The following is an 18,747-nucleotide window of genomic DNA, read 5'->3' as shown; positions in this document are numbered from 1 at the left end:
ACTTGGACCACGCAGCCGTCATACCACTCAGGAAGGAGACGTGTTCTGTCTCCTAGAGATGAACATTCTTCGGTGCAAAATGTGCAAATCAATCCCAGAATAACAGCAAAGGACCTTGTGAAGATGCTGGAGGAAATAGGTACAAAAGTATCTATATCCACAGTAAAACGAGTCCAATATCCACACAACCTGAAAGGCCGCTCAGCAAGGAAGAAGCCACTGTCCCAAAACCGCCCTATAAAAGCCAGGCTTCGGTTTGCAACTGGTCTGATGAAACAAAAATAGAACTGTTTGGCCATAATGACCATCGTTATGTTTGGAGAAAAAAGGGGGAGGCTTGCAAGCCGAAGAACACCATCCAAACCGTGAAGCATGGTGGTGGCAACATCATGTTGTGGGGGTGATTTGCTGCAGGAGGGATTGGTGCACTTCACAAAATACATGGCATCATGAGGAAGGAAAATCATTCTGGATATGTTGAAGCAAAATCTCAAGACATCAGTTAAAGCTTGGCCGCAAATGGACAATGACCCCAAGCATACTTCCAAAGTTGTGGCAAGATGGCTTAAGGACAACAAAGCCAAGGTATTGGAGTGGCCATCACAAAGCCCTACCCTCAATCCCAGAGACAATTTGTGGGAAAAACTGAAAAAACTTGTGTGAGCAAGGAAGCCTACAAACCTGACTCAGTTACACCAGCTCTGTCAGGAGGAATGGGACAAAATTCACCCGACTAATTGTGGGAAGCTTGTAGAAGGACCCCGGAACGTTTGACCAAAGTTAAACAATTTAAAGGCAGTGCTACCAAATACTAATTGAGTGTTTGTAAACATCTGACCCACTGGGAATGTGATGAAAAAATAAAAGCTGAAATAAATAATTCTCTCTACTATTATTCTGACACTTCACATTCTTAAAATAAAGTGGTAATCCTAACTGACCTAAAACAGGGAATTTGTACTGGGATTAAATGTCAGGAATTGTGAAAAACTGAGTTTAAATGTATTTGGCTAAGGTGTATGTAAACTTCCAACTTCAACTCTATATACTGAACAAAAATATAATCGCAACATGCAACAACTTTGACGATTTTACTGAGCTACAGTTCATAAAAGGAAATCAGTCAATTTAAATTAATTAATTAGGCCCTAATCTATGGATTTCACATGACTGGGCAGGAGCGCAGCCAATCATAATATTTTTTTCCCACAAAAGAGCTTTATTACAGACATAAATACTCCTCAGTTTCATCAGCTGTCCTAGTGTCTGGTCTCAGACGATCCTGCAGGTGAAGAAGCCGGATATGGAGGTTCAGCGTTGGCGTGGTTACATGTGGTCTGCGGTTGTAAGGCCACTTGGATATACTGCCAAATTTTTTAAAACGTTGGAGGCGACTTATGTTCGAGAAATGAACATTAAATGATCTGTTAACAGCTCTGGAGGACATTCCTGTAGTCAGCATGCCAATTGCACGCTCCCTCAAAACTTGAGACATCTGTGGCATTGTGTTGTGTGACAAAACTGCACATTTAAGTGGCCTTTTATTGTCCCCTGCACAAGGTGCACCTGTGTAATGATCATGCTGTTGAATCACATTCTTGATATGCCACACTTGTCAGGTGGATGGATTATCTTGGCAAAGGAGAAATCCTCACCAACAGGGATATAAACAAATTTGTGCTTTTTGTGCATATGGACAATTTCTGGGATCTTTTATTTCAGCTCATGAAACATGGGTCATTATATGTTGCGTTTATATTTTTGCTCAGTATATACAGTATAGTCTCTTCACTCTGTCCAGCTAGCTAACAGTCATCGAAATGAAGCTTGACAGTCAATAAGCATCGAACATTCCAGAAAGTGATAGATAGAGGACAAGTTAAAATTTTAAATGAAAAGTTACATTCGATCTGCGGCCCTCCGGACCTCGGTGAAGATCGAATGCGCGCCGCGTGGTACATTTGTTTGACATCCCGGCCCTATAGCATCAAAAGTAGTGAACTATAAGGAATGCGGTGTCATTTCAGATACAAACAGAGACTCTGTCCCCTTTGATAGTTGAAGAGTAGCTGAAACAGATGTGATTCTCAACTTCAAGTAAAGAACCAGGTCATTGGTGCAGTATGACGTCATCCTGACTCCTCCCAAATACAGGCCACTGTGTCCCAGGTGTTTGTCTTAGAGTAAGTCTCACCAAGCACCTTTGGGTCACAGCTACTATACTCTCTGGCATATTCCTAGAAACGTACTTAACTCTCTTTGTAAACTGTCAAATAGCATAATTAATCCATTATAATGTTCAACTAACTACAAAAGGCCTTAAGTCCAAGAGACAACAGAGTTGTTTTAGGCATTTGATAAGCAAGGCAATATTAGCGTTGTGTGTCAAGTATACTGTACATCATAATCATCTATTCCAAGAAAAACGAAGTGAAATATTTTCTTGAAAATGAACTGTCAGACATATAAGAAAAAATGAAAAATGTATTATAAATTAATTGTCATAGACATAGATGATGATAATGTTGTTAACACAGTGTGTCATTGTCTACTCTTACCAATCCTTAAAACCAACAAATCAAACAAATCAAATCTATTTATATAGCCCTTCGTACATCAGCTGATATCTCAAAGTGCTGTACAGAAACCCAGCCTAAAACCCCAAACAGCAAACAATGCAGGTGGAAAAGCAACAACCTCTCCCACTTCAGAATTTCCTGGTTCAATGTTCGGGAGAACCTTGTCTTGAGAAACCAAGCCATTGTTGTCAAATGGAGGTCTGTTGTAACCCGACGCTGTATTTTCACCACCAAGGGTTTACCCGAAGGAATTTCAACAGTAACTCAAGCCAGAGGTTCGGAACCAAATGACACAATCCTCGAAAACAAAAGTGACGACGCCAGAGACTGGCCATGGGGACAATAGGCCCTTCTTTCAGACCGTCTCTGTCCGTCCGCCGTCAGTTGGACTCCATCTTGGATTCCTCACGCAGACGGAGGTAACCTTCTTTGTTGTAAGCACAGGTGTTATCACAAGTTAATGACAAATTCCAAGTGACAATTAGCATGTTTTGATACGGGTTGCACGTAGTTCAATGTTACAGTAGTGTATTCTTAATCACTGCAAGGACCACACGGTGATGTTTACATACTTATGTATTTATAATAGCATAAGTGCTAGCTTCTTGTAGCATTTTGGCTCACATCATTAAAATGGCCAACCTTTCCATAAACAGTTCAAACCAGACGGCCAAGATCTGAACCAAAATAGATAACAGGCCAAAGGTCAACCTGATGGCTGAACAGAGGAGGCGCGTTAGAGTAACCAGATCTGGGTAATCTGATTTTGAGTGTTGTAACCGATACATGACACGAGAGGCCTGTGCACGTTTGGAAACACCGGGGCCCAGGCCTGGATTCAAATAGTATTTGTTCCCGTCAAATACTTTCAACATTTGACTTGTACGGGGTGCCAGATGTGTCGTTTTTTTCTCTCTCCCTTTTGGGCCTATTCTATTGGTTCTTTTGCGCCAGGCAAGCTCAACCAAGGGAAGCTAACATATTTGAAAGTGCACAAACACTATTTGAGCCCGGCTCTGGTAAGGTCATTCCCACCCTGATAACCTCCAGTATAACTCGATCTGTCTCTGGTCCACCTCAACAAAACAAGACTGGAGTTAAACTCAGATGGCTCAACCTGCAGCGTTCGTCTTGCCCAACTCGCCATTACTCATACTCCAGGTCCAATACTTAAAACAATGGATGTGTAGTATTATCTATCTTGGCAGAGCTTTACCATCTTATTGCAAGACTGCTTTCCCAGACTCCCCAAAAAAGGTACTTTGTCTGAGTCAGTGCAACAACAACCCCTGAATAAGATGAGGTTTTATGTTGAAAATAACGAGTACATCAAAACTGTCTAACATTCTTTCCAAATTGTTTAGGTGAAGAAGAAAAAAAGACAAGGAAAATACTGTCTAACATTCGTTCCAAACAGTCAGGACACTGTCTGTGAAGGGATGGTGAAGGTAGAAGCCACACAGGTGGATGGGGAATAAGGGTCCCTTTAAAGTAAAGCTTTAAAATGTGGGAATGCGAATGCATGCCCCCTCCACGGTCATCACCATCAAAGTCATATTCATCCATTGACAAACTTGCTGCCAAAAATAGCAAGAGTCACTTCTGGCTCATTGGGTCAAGTGTTCCCGTAATGAGCTTCTGGTGAGGTCTGTTACAGTTAACGTAGCCGTGTGACGTCACTGACAAGTAGCAGGCCAGGAGAGGAGAGGTGGCCGAGGGTCTGGTGTGGACTGGAGATTCAGGGTCTAACATGTCTGTCTGTGTGTGTGTGTGTGTGTGTGTGTGTGTGTGTGTGTGTGTGTGTGTGTGTGTGTGTGTGTGTGTGTGTGTGTGTGTGTGTGTGTGTGTGTGTGTGTGTGTGTGTGTGTGTGTGTGTGTGTGTGTGTGTGTGTGTGTGTCTGTCTGTCTGTCTGTCTGTCTGTCTGTCTGTCTGTCTGTCTGTCTGTCTGTCTGTCTGTCTGTCTGTCTGTCTGTCTGTCTGTCTGTCTGTCTTTGTGTGTCTGTTTCCATGCCTGCCTACCTATCTGTTTGTCTGTCTATAAGTCTCTTAGATAATGTGAAATGTTTGCTGAATTGTTGGATCACTCTCATTTGATTCACAAAGGAATGACAAAGAGTCATTCTGTTCTAAAAGGGATTTTTCCTAGTGGAAAACTCACCAACTAAAAGTCAGTGACCTAGCAAGAGTGGCTGACTGAGTATCATACTCAAAGCAATATCTACTAAAACACTAGCGATGTGTCCCAAACGACATCCTATTCCGTATATAGTGCACTACATTTGACCAGAGAGCCCTATGAGTCCTCGTCAAAAGTAGTGCACTATATATGGAATTGAGTGCCGTTTGAGAGGCAGCCTACGCCTGGTCTGCAACACAGCAGCCACACAATGATATCATTGTGGAGGTCGAAAAAGATCACTCTATTGGACATTATAGAACGGCAGACACTGTCTCCTGCTGTAGGTAATGTTTTACCATCAATCTTCTCTTTTTAAAAGGCCAACAAGTTACCCTGTGCCATTGTTCCAACCTTCTGGAAATCTGAGAGAGGGAGAGAGCAATGAAAAGAGAACGTTTCCATACAGGGCTGATATAGAAAGTGTGGAGATTGGAGGAAGAAAATACTTTTTTTTAAAAAGTGGAGCAAAATACCTGCTGTTGCTAATCAGGTCGTAAGGTTATAAGTAGGTAATCATAAAGTAATTACTCATGCTTATTAACTCCCTGAGGCGAGTTTCGGACTTAAACATTGTGTGTCTGAGCTAGTCTTCCTGCACTATTGGAATCGTCTATATCTTCTGCATCCGTAAATACCAACCATTACTCTGTTTGGTTAGGGGGGGTGAACTAGAGCGGTGTTTGTGAGACAAGGGCGGAACCCGAAGGGGCCCGGGGGCGGGTCTTTTATACCAAAATGTCTGTAGAGTCCGAATGGTTTGAGCTACAAACTATTAAAAGCTTTCTATGAAACGCTAAGACTCTCACAAACAAGCCACACAAGGGTCATTAAAAGGTAAGGGGTTCTCCAGTATAGAAGATCATTGGAAATCCCTGGACATGTGTCTATAACACTGTATGCTCACGTAGTTGCTGACACAAACTCCAAACTAAACACAGTTGCCACTGACAAGTTGGATATGATTCTCCAGTGAGTAAACAATTGATGTACTTACAGCATTCATATTTTAAAAAAAAATTAAATGAGGTTTGTGCTTAGATGGAACTTGTCTTTTTATTGACATCTCATGAATGCAACTGTTTATGTAAATATAAGGGCTGGACATGCAGATAAATGAAAGTCAGATAAATGAAAATAAGATTTTTGCCGGAATCTTGGGACCAAAATGTTCTGAGTAGTGCAATGTATTTAAACGTTTTAAAAAACGATTTGTTCAAGTGATTTTTTTTTGCCAGAAAATATAAATGTGTAACCTTGTGTGTGATTTAGTCATTTGCAGAGGACAAAATTAAGACATTTAAAAAAGTTGTTCCTCATGATTGGAAAAAACCGCAGGACCATCAGATTACAAAATTTGGGCCCAATTTCCAATTTTCATCTTGATTATGACTAATGCAAGACTACCATTTCCATGCCAGACCATAACTACACACCAAAATGAAATCTTAAGCTAACCCTCAAGACTTGAGGAAGCATTTTACAATGGGTTGCTGTGGAAAATACTGATAACTTAAATACAGATTGTATAGATTAAAAAATCAAATGAAGATGGTTTCGGAACGAGACAGCAGGCTAAATCAGTTTGGTATCGTTGCATCTGCAGAATCACTGCAGATACCCAGAGCTATACCAACTTTACGCACAACTTAAACACAAAGCCAGTATCATAATATGCATATTATTCATATAATATGATCAATTATAGATTGATAGATAACAAGTCAAGCAATGTGTGTATCGTAAAAATGCCGTCATGCATTCACCCATAAAATTATGACAAAATGTGGTGAACATGCACATCGGTCTTATTTGCGTAACTTGATTTAGTGAAGCTCAGAACCCATAGGCTATAGTGGAAATAAGTGCCACACGATAGACTACACATTCACATCATAGTAGAATAAACTTCAAATTAAACATTTAGTTTATTGTTTTGTATCGTTAGAACCTCTATTAGTAGCATTGGATGACCTGTAAGATAATGTAACCATTCCTTTTACACAAAGTAGCCGTATATTTTAACTTGAAAATTATATTCAGAGCTGCTTACATTTTCTGAACAGGCTTCTTCCGTTTCTTAGCTGCGTACTGCGCCGTACTCCCCAACATGATGTATCTCTCCCTAAGAAAGTCTATAGAATAAGACTATCCTATACGTGTCCCTCTTATTCTTGCAGGTCGTTTTCGAAGACCCACGATTCGATGCAGCTCAGTATAATGTAAATATCCACAAGGAGTCCGCCGATGTACAGAACGTCTCATACGTCGACGCTCCAAATATGAACAGAAACTATTCCTCTTGGTTGACCAGACCGACAAAATCCAAAATTGCTTTTTGATACAAAAGTTTAGGGAAACTTTTCAAACTGCACAGCAGCTACAAATGGCTTGCGTGATCCGAATACATTTGACTCCGTACGTCCGTCCGTCCGTCCGTCCGTCCGTTTTTTTTTTTAAAGCTGTCATTCCTAATGCATTAACATACTGTACACTCCTCTAGTTGGGCGAAAGTAATGGCTGCGTTTTCTGCTACTCGAACTAATCCAGAGCGCTGGTTCGCCGCAACTCACGCAGCAGGTATAGTGGGGCTGCTCGCTATTGGTGCAAAGCCCTTTCAGGAAATGTAACACAGAAGAGAGAGAGAGAGAGAGAGAGAGAGAGAGAGAGAGAGAGAGAGAGAGAGAGAGAGAGAGAGAGAGAGAGAGAGAGAGAGAGAGAGAGAGAGAGAGAGAGAGAGAGAGAGAGAGAGAGAGAGAGAGAGAGAGAGAGAGCGCGAGAGAGAGAGAGAGCGAGAGAGAGAGAGAGCGAGCGAGAGCGAGAGAGAGCGAGAGAGAGAGACCTTTAAAGGGGCAATCTACGATTCAAACAATAATAAAGCGCGACCCCGCCACTGTTTTGGTAAACATGCGAGGGACGGGGCTAGAGAAATGTATCCACTCTGAAATTCATAGGCAGAGGCACAGAGCTATGGCTGCAAGGACCTAGCATCCATCCTATCAAAATTATAGTTGTACTCATGTTTTGAGGCTATACAGTGAACGTTTCTAATGACATTGTTTACAACCAATATAGTAAAACGAGCTTATATTTTGGGTTCTGATGGGGTCCGACAGTTGAACTGAGCTCAAGAGGTAGTTAGAATGTACATGATTCAATAATCAATGGGTATTTACACTATCATTAATTTACATGTCAAAAATTGGTTTAGAAATGGCAGATTTCCCCTTTAATGGTGGAGTTGTTTATGATATATACAACGAGGACAAACTGTACATATTGTACTTACATAATCGTTTGCAACCTTTGATATCATGGAGAATGCGCTCAGAGCCAATTTCAATGTAAATGTTGGCTATTGTCCGGGGCCTCTAACTTCATACTGGAATGCTAGATTAAAACATGTTTAATATACACCATTTCAGATCATTTGATGTTAGTGCGTGAACTTTGGCAACCAGACATTTCCAAAGCCCCTTTCTCCCATGCAGTAGTAGATACTAGATTGCCAGGTATTCCCGGGCTACAGGGCTCTACCATAACCCCGTTACACTGTGGTTGTTGCATGGTTCTATGATGCTGGGAGCTTTTCAGACACTCTTCCCATAAAGATGACTTATTGCTTCTGGTTCAAGTGATGAATGTGGTTATGGTTGCCTAGGGTTGTCTTGAAGAGTTTTTTGTTGTTGATTTCAACAAAGATATCCTGTCATATCCATGGGCTTTTGAAACTCCCCAAACCACAATCCATTAAATACACTTGCAAACTATGGAGAGTTACTCTAGAATGCCTTGTTTTATTCCGTCTCCTCTTTCCTCTGTGATAGCTTGGCCAATGGATCCTAGTAGTAGGACAGTATTTCCAGCACATGATAATATTGGATAATTCAATTCGGAGGGAAACTGAAGTGAATGATTAACACTGACAATAGAGACTTACTGGTAAATATTCAACAACTTCAATGAGACACAATAGACAGGATTGTAATCACATAGAAATAGGATGGATTAAAAATAGAGCCTCACTGATCATGTGGACTGGGCCAGGGAGGCCAATGTTTGCTAACTTGTTGATCTGTTCTATACTCAGGCTGCAGTGGGGTTGTCGCCCCAGACTGTGATGGGTTTGGTTGGGTTGCCCAGGCGTTGCTGTCTGACAGGGAGTGCAAAACCTCTGACCGACCATATTCACCACAGAGCAGGAACTATCTGCAGCACACATATTGAAACAGTGTCAGTAAAAAGAAACAGCCACAGAAAGGACAGTAAAGCCCACCACAGAATAGCTGACAGCTTTGACTTGGCTGCCAGAGAGGAGTGATGTGTCATGTGTAAAATCCACTCACTTGACCCTCCACAAAGTAGGTTCCCATACGAGGCCATGGTTGCAAGTGAACTTCTTTCAAAAAGTAGGAGTTCAATCGATACCCTTTACTCTTACACCCTGTCAGTAAACACTGACTAGAGGATTGGGGTTGAAAAGGTCTCTCTGTTCTAGTTCTTGTTGATTAATCAGTCGATCACAATGCATTTTGGCATTGACTTAGCGTTCCGACAGATTTCATAACCGTTGTTTACGTGTGGCTCCACGTATCGACTAAAGTATTTGCCCAATTGTCAACTGAAGCAATGTATTGGGGTTGACACTCTAATGGAAACGTTGAACACATGAAATCCGTCAACATTACTGTAGCCCTAAAGCTTAATTGAATATAAATTGTGACAAATGTATGTTGAGAAATACAGGGATATAAACACAGAGGCTAAATTGAGTGCAAATCCAGAACTAACACCCGTTGGTTATTTTGTGCCTGTTTTTTGTTGTTGTCTCGGTTGCACTGTAATGATGTAGATTGCCGAGGGAGTGTAAATTGTCTGAATTAAAAATGAAGAAACGACTGTTTGTCGCGAGAACAAGAAACCATCTCTGTTTTGACATTCATTGGAAGCACGGTGGCATTACTGTCACGGTGGGGTTTAGATCTGAAATTCTGCTTCAATCTGAAATGGGATCTATTTCAACGCTGTTCAAATAGCTGGAGCATGATACAAATGAAATGGTTATCATCGAGGTAGAATTATCACATCAGTTGAAGCAACAAGAAGAGAAGCTTTATCTGTCAAGTAATAAAGATGCAACATGAACAAAATTGCACTCTTAACATGAGCTCATTAAAGAATTACACGTTTAGAGTTATACAATTCAGAGGAGTTTATATTGTTTGGCGGGGAACAGGGTGAAACTGTGGTTCGTTTCCAGTTCTAGATGGCAAATCAAAGGTTGTTACCATAGTTTTTAACAAGACACGCCGAGGTGATTTGAATACACTAGTAAATCTGTTGAAAACAGTTTGAAATGTTACCCATTGAACTTTTACTGGGTAGCATTTAGTTCTATAACCAGCTTCATAAAGTGAAATGAGCGCTGTGTCATTTTGCAATTCTTCTCAATTACGACAACTTTCTGCACCTGCGTTCATGATATAGCGCTTCAGAAAGCTCATGTGCTTTAAGGAAAGACAAAAGAAAATGCAATTTATATGTCACCTGCCTTCACAGAGGTTTTGTTGGCATGAAGGGACTAAGATATACTTGGTTGTGAGTGTCATAACCAAGGACAGTTTAGGATGCACAACAGGGTGTCTAATACAATACTCTGATTTAATAGATTTGAGGCATGAAGTGGGTGGGAAATGTACCTTCGCTGCCTGGTCTCTACCCTCAAGTAAAGCTAACCCCCCCGGTCCCCTCTGCTCACCCTGCAGTTACTGATTGATATTACAGGCACATTAGAGCAAGGAATTCTGCCCCCTAGAGGTAAAAAAACAGAACCTTTGTAGGATAGGTTGGCAATTTACAACAACAGAGGCAGAGGAATTTGGCACTCTGACCATTCTACACAATCCATTTATAAGTATACCTGAAAATCACTGACCATGGGTATTCATATTCACAGCATTGCTGTTTTCCTGATACTGACGCCCTCTGACAGTGTTGGGGTCTAGCCTGACGAGTTGGTGTGGACGATGTTGTTTTGATTTGAGCATAATGTCTTTCTCTGCCCTCGCACTTCATTTGACGAAACACTGACTGAAGCCCTGGATCCTCAAAAGACTCAACTGGCTCGAAGGTCAAAACTCAAGCTGTTGGATGACCTCCCTGTCCAGCAATCAACTTGTGCTCTACTTATAAGGGCGCAGCACTAGTGGAAAAACAACACCAACCGAGCTAAATCGGATACTATCCCACAGGTCTGGGAACAGTTACAGGAGTTTACCTCCAATCAAAATGGCTGCCGAAGGTTGTGATTTGGCATCGCTTCATTGGCGACAGGTTGTTTGTGTTGACCTCTCTTTGAAGCAGAGAGGAGAAGTCCGGGGTTTGTCTGGTTCACAGAGAAAGGAAGGGATTCAATCCAGAAGTGGCCCTTACCCTTTACTCAGATCTGAGTAGCCATATCTAGCAAAGCACTTGATCTGTGGAAGAGGAAAATAAAGAGTCTACAAGGAAATACAAGTCTTCTCCTCAGTGAAGTTCTTTCATCTCTCTGCATTCTCATCATTATTTTCATTGGTACAGTAATGTATCACGGTACATAATATTGAATATATTATGAGTATATGCTTAGAGGATATCTGTCATCATTCGGATGCTGTAAATCATTTATTATTGCACTCTCTCTGCCCGGTGGTGGACCTTGCAATGTTCCTCTCAACGAATAGCTTATACGGTCTTGTATAGATGCATGAAACATGATGAAAATGAAGGACACATTATCTCCACCTTAAAGTACCAAACCTGTGAGAGGCTCATCCTTCAAACTCAGTCCAGGTTTGGACCCTGGACCAACACACACACACACACGCACACACACACGCACACACACACACACACACACACACACACACACACACACACACACACACACACACACACACACACACACACACACACACACACACACACACACACACACACACACACACACACACACACACACACACACACACACACACACACACACACACACACACACTTTCAGTCTTATAGTCATCCTCAATTTAATTTACTTCTGAGAGACCCGTGATTGCGGACAGATGTTGGCGTAGTGGACATAGTGTGTGTGTGCAACACAGGGTGAAGGGGGTTGGTTGGTCGGGTCATTGTTTAAACTTTACCTTACCGTCTAGTCATGGCTTTTTCCATGGCAGCTCTAACTCTCTCTCTCTCCAGCCCAATGAATCACAATTGGGTTTATTGGAAGGGACTTAACCCTTGTGGTGGATAGGTTGGCCTTTTGAAAGACAAATTGGTCCCATTTCTCATCGTGTTTTTTAGGAGAGATTATTAGCTGTGAACTTTTTAAAGGAGGCGAGGGTAGTGAGTTATGCTCGCTGTCATGCAGAGTACTGAGTGGGCTTTAGGACTGTAGTCTTGCCAGTGCATTCCTACTCAGGAAACGATTTGTTTGTATCAAACACTGAAGTCAGCCTTCACTTTAGCCTTGCCTCTATACTTTCAACAGAAACTGAAGACCACCTTTATTCAAACAGTGTGTGAGGCCGAGTACTCCTAAGTGCCTACCTAGATGACATGTTTGGAATAGTCAGGCCAGGGTGTGTTTTTGGCCTCTACAGTGTAGATGGAAGGGCTCTAAAGTACGTTTCTCTCCTGTGAGTAGATCATGGGTACGCACACTGGGTCTCCTGAAGGTAGAAGTGGACACAGATCCAATCATCTCAGATCTCTACAATTGCCAAGGAGGTAGGAGATAGGAGTTGGTTTGGGATTTAAGGGATATCGCTGCTGCCCAACCTACTGGGAAATGTTGGGCCAACTAAACTGTAAACTCCAGTCTGTACCCTACAGGTATAAGGGCAGGGGTAAGTTTGGCAGTGGTGGAAAAAGTACTTGATTGTCAAACTTGAGTAAAATAAGATACCTTAATAGAAAATGACTCACAGAGTAAAATAAGATACCTTAATAGAAAATGACTCACAGAGTAAAATAAGATACCTTAATAGAAAATTACTCACAGAGTAAAATACTGTTTGAGTAAAGGTCTAAAAGTATTTGGTTCTAAATATACTTAAGTATAAAAAGTAAATGTTATTGTTAAAATGTATCAAAAGTAAAAGTACAAATTATTTCATATTCCTTATAAACCAGATGGCACAATTGGTATTTTTTATTGACAGATAGCCAGGAGTACACTCAAACTCTCAGACATAATTTACAAACAAAAAACGTGTGCTTAGTGAGTTGGCCAGATCAGAGACAGTAGGGATGACCAGGTTTTCTGTCTTTCTGTGCCAGTTGGTCTTGTTTGTTAAAGTCAACCAGTGGTTTGCCTCCGTGGCTGCGTTTCCCCAGTCTCTCTTTTCTCGTCCTCCTAGTTTTGACCCTTGACGGTCCTGACTCTGAGCCTGCCTGCCATCCTGTACCTTTGCCTCTACTCTGGATTACCGACCTCTGCCTGACCTGACCCTGGGCCTGCCTGCTGTCCTGTACCTTGACCCCACTACTCTGGATTACCGACCTCTGCCTGACCTGACCCTGGGCCTGCCTGCTGTCCTGTACCTTGACCCCACTACTCTGGATTATCGACCCCTGTCTGCCTTGACCTGTTGTTTGCCTGCCCCATGTTGTTGCAATAAACATTGTTACTTCAACACAGTCTGCACTTGGGTCTTACATGAAACCTGATAGTACGTTTGGGTGTCAGGGAAATGTATGGAGTAAAAAGTACATTATTTTCTTTAGGAATGTAGTAAAGTAAAAGTTAGCAAAAATAAAAAAAATAGTAAAGTACAGACACCCCAAAAAACGACTTAAGTAGTACTTTAAAGTATTTTTACTGAAGTATTTTACACCACTGAAGTTTGGGTTTGAGTGTAGCTAACAGGTCTGACTGCTAACACCCAGGCTAGCGTTCTCCTACTGGGTCACACCACTCCTAATGCTCAATTTTCTCCAAGTGTGAGAAAATAAATATGTTAATGATGAGTGGAGCTGCTGGCTGAATGAGGCCAGTTTCCACATGTGCTTTGAGTTGGGAAGAGGGATTGGGAAGCTCAGGTCTGACAAAGCCCCATTGGTCACTGATATAAGGCTGCAGCACTTTCAGGCTCTTCCATGGGCCACCCCATAGACTCCCGCGCATGCTATAATCATTTAGGTGCAGGTTGTCATTGTTGAGCGAATTTGAATCGGAACATCTAATGAATCAGACTGATATATTGTCCGATTGTCGAGATCAGAGTAACCTACTCTTAATCAGCTTCCTAAATCGAACACTTGTTGACTTAAAAAAACAACAACACTTAACACAGTGAATAATTAATACGTGTAAAGGAGTAACCATCCAAGGCTGCCATCTCGGTGCTTTGGCAACCACGGAATTCCTACTGATGCTATGTAACATAACGCATGTGTGTAATCAAAATGGAATCAAATGCTATTGGTCACATGCGCCGAATACAACAGGTGTAGACCTCACAGTGAAATGCTTACTTACGAGCCCCTAACCAACAACGCAGGTTAAACAAATAAACAAATACAGATAAGAATAAGAAATAAAAGTGACAAGTAATTAAAGATTTAAATCATGCTTTTCAGATTGAAAAACATCACTGCCATTTTTTTTTGTGTTGTACCTGATGAATTGCAAACTGGGCAGTAGACCTTATCTCCAGGCCATCAGACTGTTAAACAGTCACCACTAGCCTCCACCCAGTACCCTGCCATGAACTTTAGTCACTGCTACTAGCCGGCTACCACCGGGTACACAACCCTGAAACCTTAGAGACTGCTGCCCTATGAACTGTACATAGTCATTAAAAACCGGTCACTTTAATAATGATTGCATACTTTTTAACCCAATATTTATATACTGTATTCTAGTCGAGTCTCATCCTATAGAACTACTGCTGTACACACCTTTCTATTCATATACTGTCCCTGCTGTCTATACACCTCATCCTGTACTATATATTTATATTCTGGACACAGACATTGCTCATTCTAATATTTCTATATTCGTTCATTCCTTTCTTTTTAACTTTGGGATTTGCGTGTATCTTTCTGTATTGTTAGGTATTACTGCACTGTTGGAGCTAGGAATGTAAGCATTTCACGACACCCGTGACAACATCTGCAAAAGATGTGTACGTGACCCCACAAAAATCAAAAGTCCCCTTTCTGCCTTCACTCAACTCCATAAAAGTTCCGGTGGACTCCCACGAATTGTGACGAAGTGATGCAAATGTTTTCATCACCATCAGAGTTTCACGGCAACAACATCCCCCTGGGAACCTACTCCACGTGTGCTCAATGTCATTTCATTGAATTCAACCAGTGTGTGCCCATCTTCTTTTCCAAGTTTCCCAAAATAATCAACTACAATAATAAACCCCACTTGATCCTACTGCCAAGCTCCACTGTGCAATGTATCATTATATTGAATATCACTGGCTGGCACAACACGGAGACATAGGAGAACGGGATTTATGAGGAATGCACTTCTCTCGTGCTTATCTTCCTGGAAAGTGTCTTCAAGATCGGAGTTGGAATTTTGGTAAAAATGTCAACATAAATAACAGAATAATATATCATCCATGACAGCAGTCTTCATTCGTCTACTTTCCTCTACTTGCCCGTCTGTCAACCGTGGCATCCCAGCAGGTGGGGCGCTACAGTGATCTTGGAGGGAGACAAACAGCTCACCTCGGGTCCGAGGGCATCGCGTTTATCACACCTGGGTCTGGCCTAGATCCCCCAACCTTTGGGTTGTCCCAACTGATGACCAGCACTCACTCTGGACAAGTAGCACAGGCACAGATACTGTATGTTGCGGCCCCACAAAAGACATGGACACCACCTTACAGAGTCACGTAACTGTTTCTAACGAAGAATGCAAATAAGGAGGCCCCTGAGGATCAACAGTAACTACATAACATATATTGACAGAGAGAAAAAAATTCAAACAACATCTGCAAATGTCACTTACAGTGTTTGTTCTATTAGCAGGCAGCAGCAGTGCCGATGAAGAGGAGGCCTACTGTTTTAACACTGGTAGCTACAGTAGCACCAATATCTTGTTTTCCAGTCATTCACATAAGCCCAGTAATCAGTATGGCTAATCAGATGTTGGAAAAGCCAGCACAAATAAATAGGTGTGAAGGAATTCTCTCCCCCTCAGCCCGACCAACAGATGGGAACACTCCAAAGTGGAACACTTGTTTTTGGGTGCTTTCCACACACCACACTCCCCCTCCGACTACTTTAGGATCTATTATGTGGGTTTGCCTTATGCCTTTTAATGGACGTGTGTGGTGTTTAAGTCTATTTAGTAACACATCTACAATAACTCAGATCAATACCCTTTTTGTACAGTAAGCATTCATGTTTTGATTTTGTGGGACCAATGTCTATACTTGTACATGTGGTATTGCAGGCAATCTGAGGGATACTTGTATATGTGGTATTGTAGGCAATCTGAGGGATACTTGTATATGTGGTATTGTAGGCAATCTGAGGGACATTAAGTCCTAGGGTACTTATTTCTTATGGTGCTACTTGCATGTCAATATGACCTGTTTGAGAAAATGCTCCGAATAACTCTCTTTTGGAGTTTGGATAGTAGTATACTAATCTGTACTGAGAACACAAACATGAGGTTGTATCATATGTGACCAGCACAAAGTCAAAGTTCCTAAACTCTCTGGCTTTGCCTTTTCATATAACAGTGTGCTACAGTGCCTCACTGCATGGTGGCCTACTGTAGCCTGCACATGAGAGGAGAGGCGATTGCGTCGAGCCAACAGCAGTGTCTGTTGTTGAGGCTATCTCGGCTCGGGCTGCCTGACTCTAAGTGGGTAGAGTGAGCCCCTTCCCTCTGAAAAACTGTGTTCGCACGCAAGGGGCTGTGGGGCCCCATGTCCCAGCATTCTCAGGTGGTGACTTCAGGAGAAGACTGTGAAGCTGGAGCTGAAGAACTGAGAGTGGGCCAGGCCTGTCTGTCCCATTGGGACCCGCCATCCACAGCCTCCCAGCTCCAGTCTGTTATTTCTAGTGTTATTGAAGAGTGGGGCCTCCTCTGCTCTTGGCCGGGCTCTGTCCCTCCACTCATCTGTAGTTGATTAGGGCCCTGGTCGGTCGGTTGGATTCTCCCTGGTTCCCCAGCGCTGACATGAGGTATGGGCCTAGCGAGGCCCAGGCTACACTCACAACGATAAACATGACGGCTTCCCATGAACTCATTCATCCCCTTGTAGTGAATGAAAAATGGAACATTTTAGACCTAGCGGTTAACACTCACTTCAAGCAGAACAGAGAGCGATAAAAGATCCCTGTTAATGTTCATGTTGTTGTATACGAGGCTGCCTGTCAAAATGTGTTGATGTATTTTGTCATTATTGGTGTTGATTTGATAGGGGATGGATTTGATAACTAAGGTTGTGTTACAGTAGCAGGCATGTGGTACTATGCCGTAGCCAGTCTACTATGTCGTAGCCAGACTACTATGCCATAGCCAGCTGCTACACTATACCATGTGGCGTTGAGTGCCTGTCAAAAAAAACACAACAGGACAAGCAAGGAGCTGACACTTCCTATTGCATACAATAACAGCATCCTCGTAGAAAACATTTCACAGTAAATACATTATACCTACAGTATGTGGAAATATAGCCTAGTCCTTCCATGTGTTTGTTTTTAGAATGTCACATTTTTGTTCCCTTTGAGCGTTTAACCTTGGTTGTCGTTACGTCACTGTCCGATGAAATATTTTCCCGTTTAACTTCAGAAGCGATTTTGAATACATTTTACATCTTGGTCTTAGTTCTGAAATGTTCCGAGTACATTGAGAGGTGCTGATGCTTTTAGTAAATGTACAAAATGACAATTGGTCCAATTTTTTTTTTAACGATGTTATCAGACAGCGACATTACGTAAAGTTCCATTCTCACTATTAGTCCCTGGATGCCAGTATTATTTTAGTTTGCTTAAATTGATCTGATAAGATGTGTGAGTTAGTGCAAATTCCCCGCTACAGGCCTGCACTCTCTCGCTCTCTCTCCATGCCTATTGGCTGCATGGGATTATGGTCGCTGACTGGGAGATGTTTTTCCTGGAAACACGATAGTTTCCTTTTCCATTGGCCCTTCCCTCCTCTGCATCACTGAACACTTGCTCATGTCCAAAACATATTTAAACTTTTAAACAGCGCATAGGACCGCTGTTCAACACACAGACTTTAAAAGTCAAACGTTGATCAACCATCGCAATGTTCAAGGCACATGCAGAGGGTGAATTACGGTTAGGCCGTGCTTCCCGCAGCAGTCTTTTACTTATTTTCTCTTAGAGGGATGAAAGCCAGCTGGGTATGTGTAGAGAGGAATGGTGTGGGCCTAAATTACACAACAAATTCTGAGGTCAATTTACAATTGGATTTTGGGATATCCCATATTCTATCACGACTCTTAATATATGGGAAATATGTCTTGTGATTTAACTGGATATTTATACATTTATTATCCATGTATTATTCAAATGTTCAAAGGGTTGGATACATTAGATTAACGAGGCAATATATACAGAATAATGGTTGCAATAAACTTAACCAAGAATGAGCATATTGAAACTATTTGGGCTGAAAAAGAGGAGGAAGAGGGAGCTACTAGATTAGATGCACAGCAGCTTAACAAAAACCTTCTCTCTCTTAAAAGGGCTGATGGTCATTTCATAATATTGATCATGTTAGAGAGGAAATACGTTTTCGCCCTCCATATACTGAGCCAGAAGCATACACTTTTATGTACCGTGTTTCTTCGTGGGTTTAATGTTTATCTGTCCTTAACTTACTTTACCGTTTTTTTGGTATACTTTCTGTGTACGTCCATCAACACAGCTAGAAAGCTGAGCTAGCTACCCACTGGGCACATCAGTTCAACGTCTAGGAGACGGTCTTCAAGGTGAAGCCAGAGACGGTC

The 18,747-nt window shown here is 41.9% G+C and overlaps 1 protein-coding gene across 1 annotated transcript in view; it reads right to left on the bottom strand.

Moving 5' to 3' along the window:
* The window catches only part of LOC124008490 (aryl hydrocarbon receptor-like), a 98,341-nt gene extending 91,049 nt beyond the window's left edge, over nucleotides 1–7,292 (bottom strand). The window contains exon 1 of the mRNA XM_046319795.1: nucleotides 6,810–7,292. Within this exon, the coding sequence (XP_046175751.1) occupies nucleotides 6,810–6,868 (59 nt within the window). The 5' untranslated portion in view covers nucleotides 6,869–7,292. The remainder of the gene's footprint in view (nucleotides 1–6,809) is intronic.
* Between the last annotated feature and the right edge of the window lie 11,455 nt (nucleotides 7,293–18,747).

The sequence above is a fragment of the Oncorhynchus gorbuscha genome, linkage group LG21 (genome assembly GCF_021184085.1).
Source record: "Oncorhynchus gorbuscha isolate QuinsamMale2020 ecotype Even-year linkage group LG21, OgorEven_v1.0, whole genome shotgun sequence".
Taxonomy (NCBI): Eukaryota; Metazoa; Chordata; class Actinopteri; order Salmoniformes; family Salmonidae; genus Oncorhynchus; species Oncorhynchus gorbuscha.
This window is presented reverse-complemented; position numbering and strand designations above follow the sequence as displayed.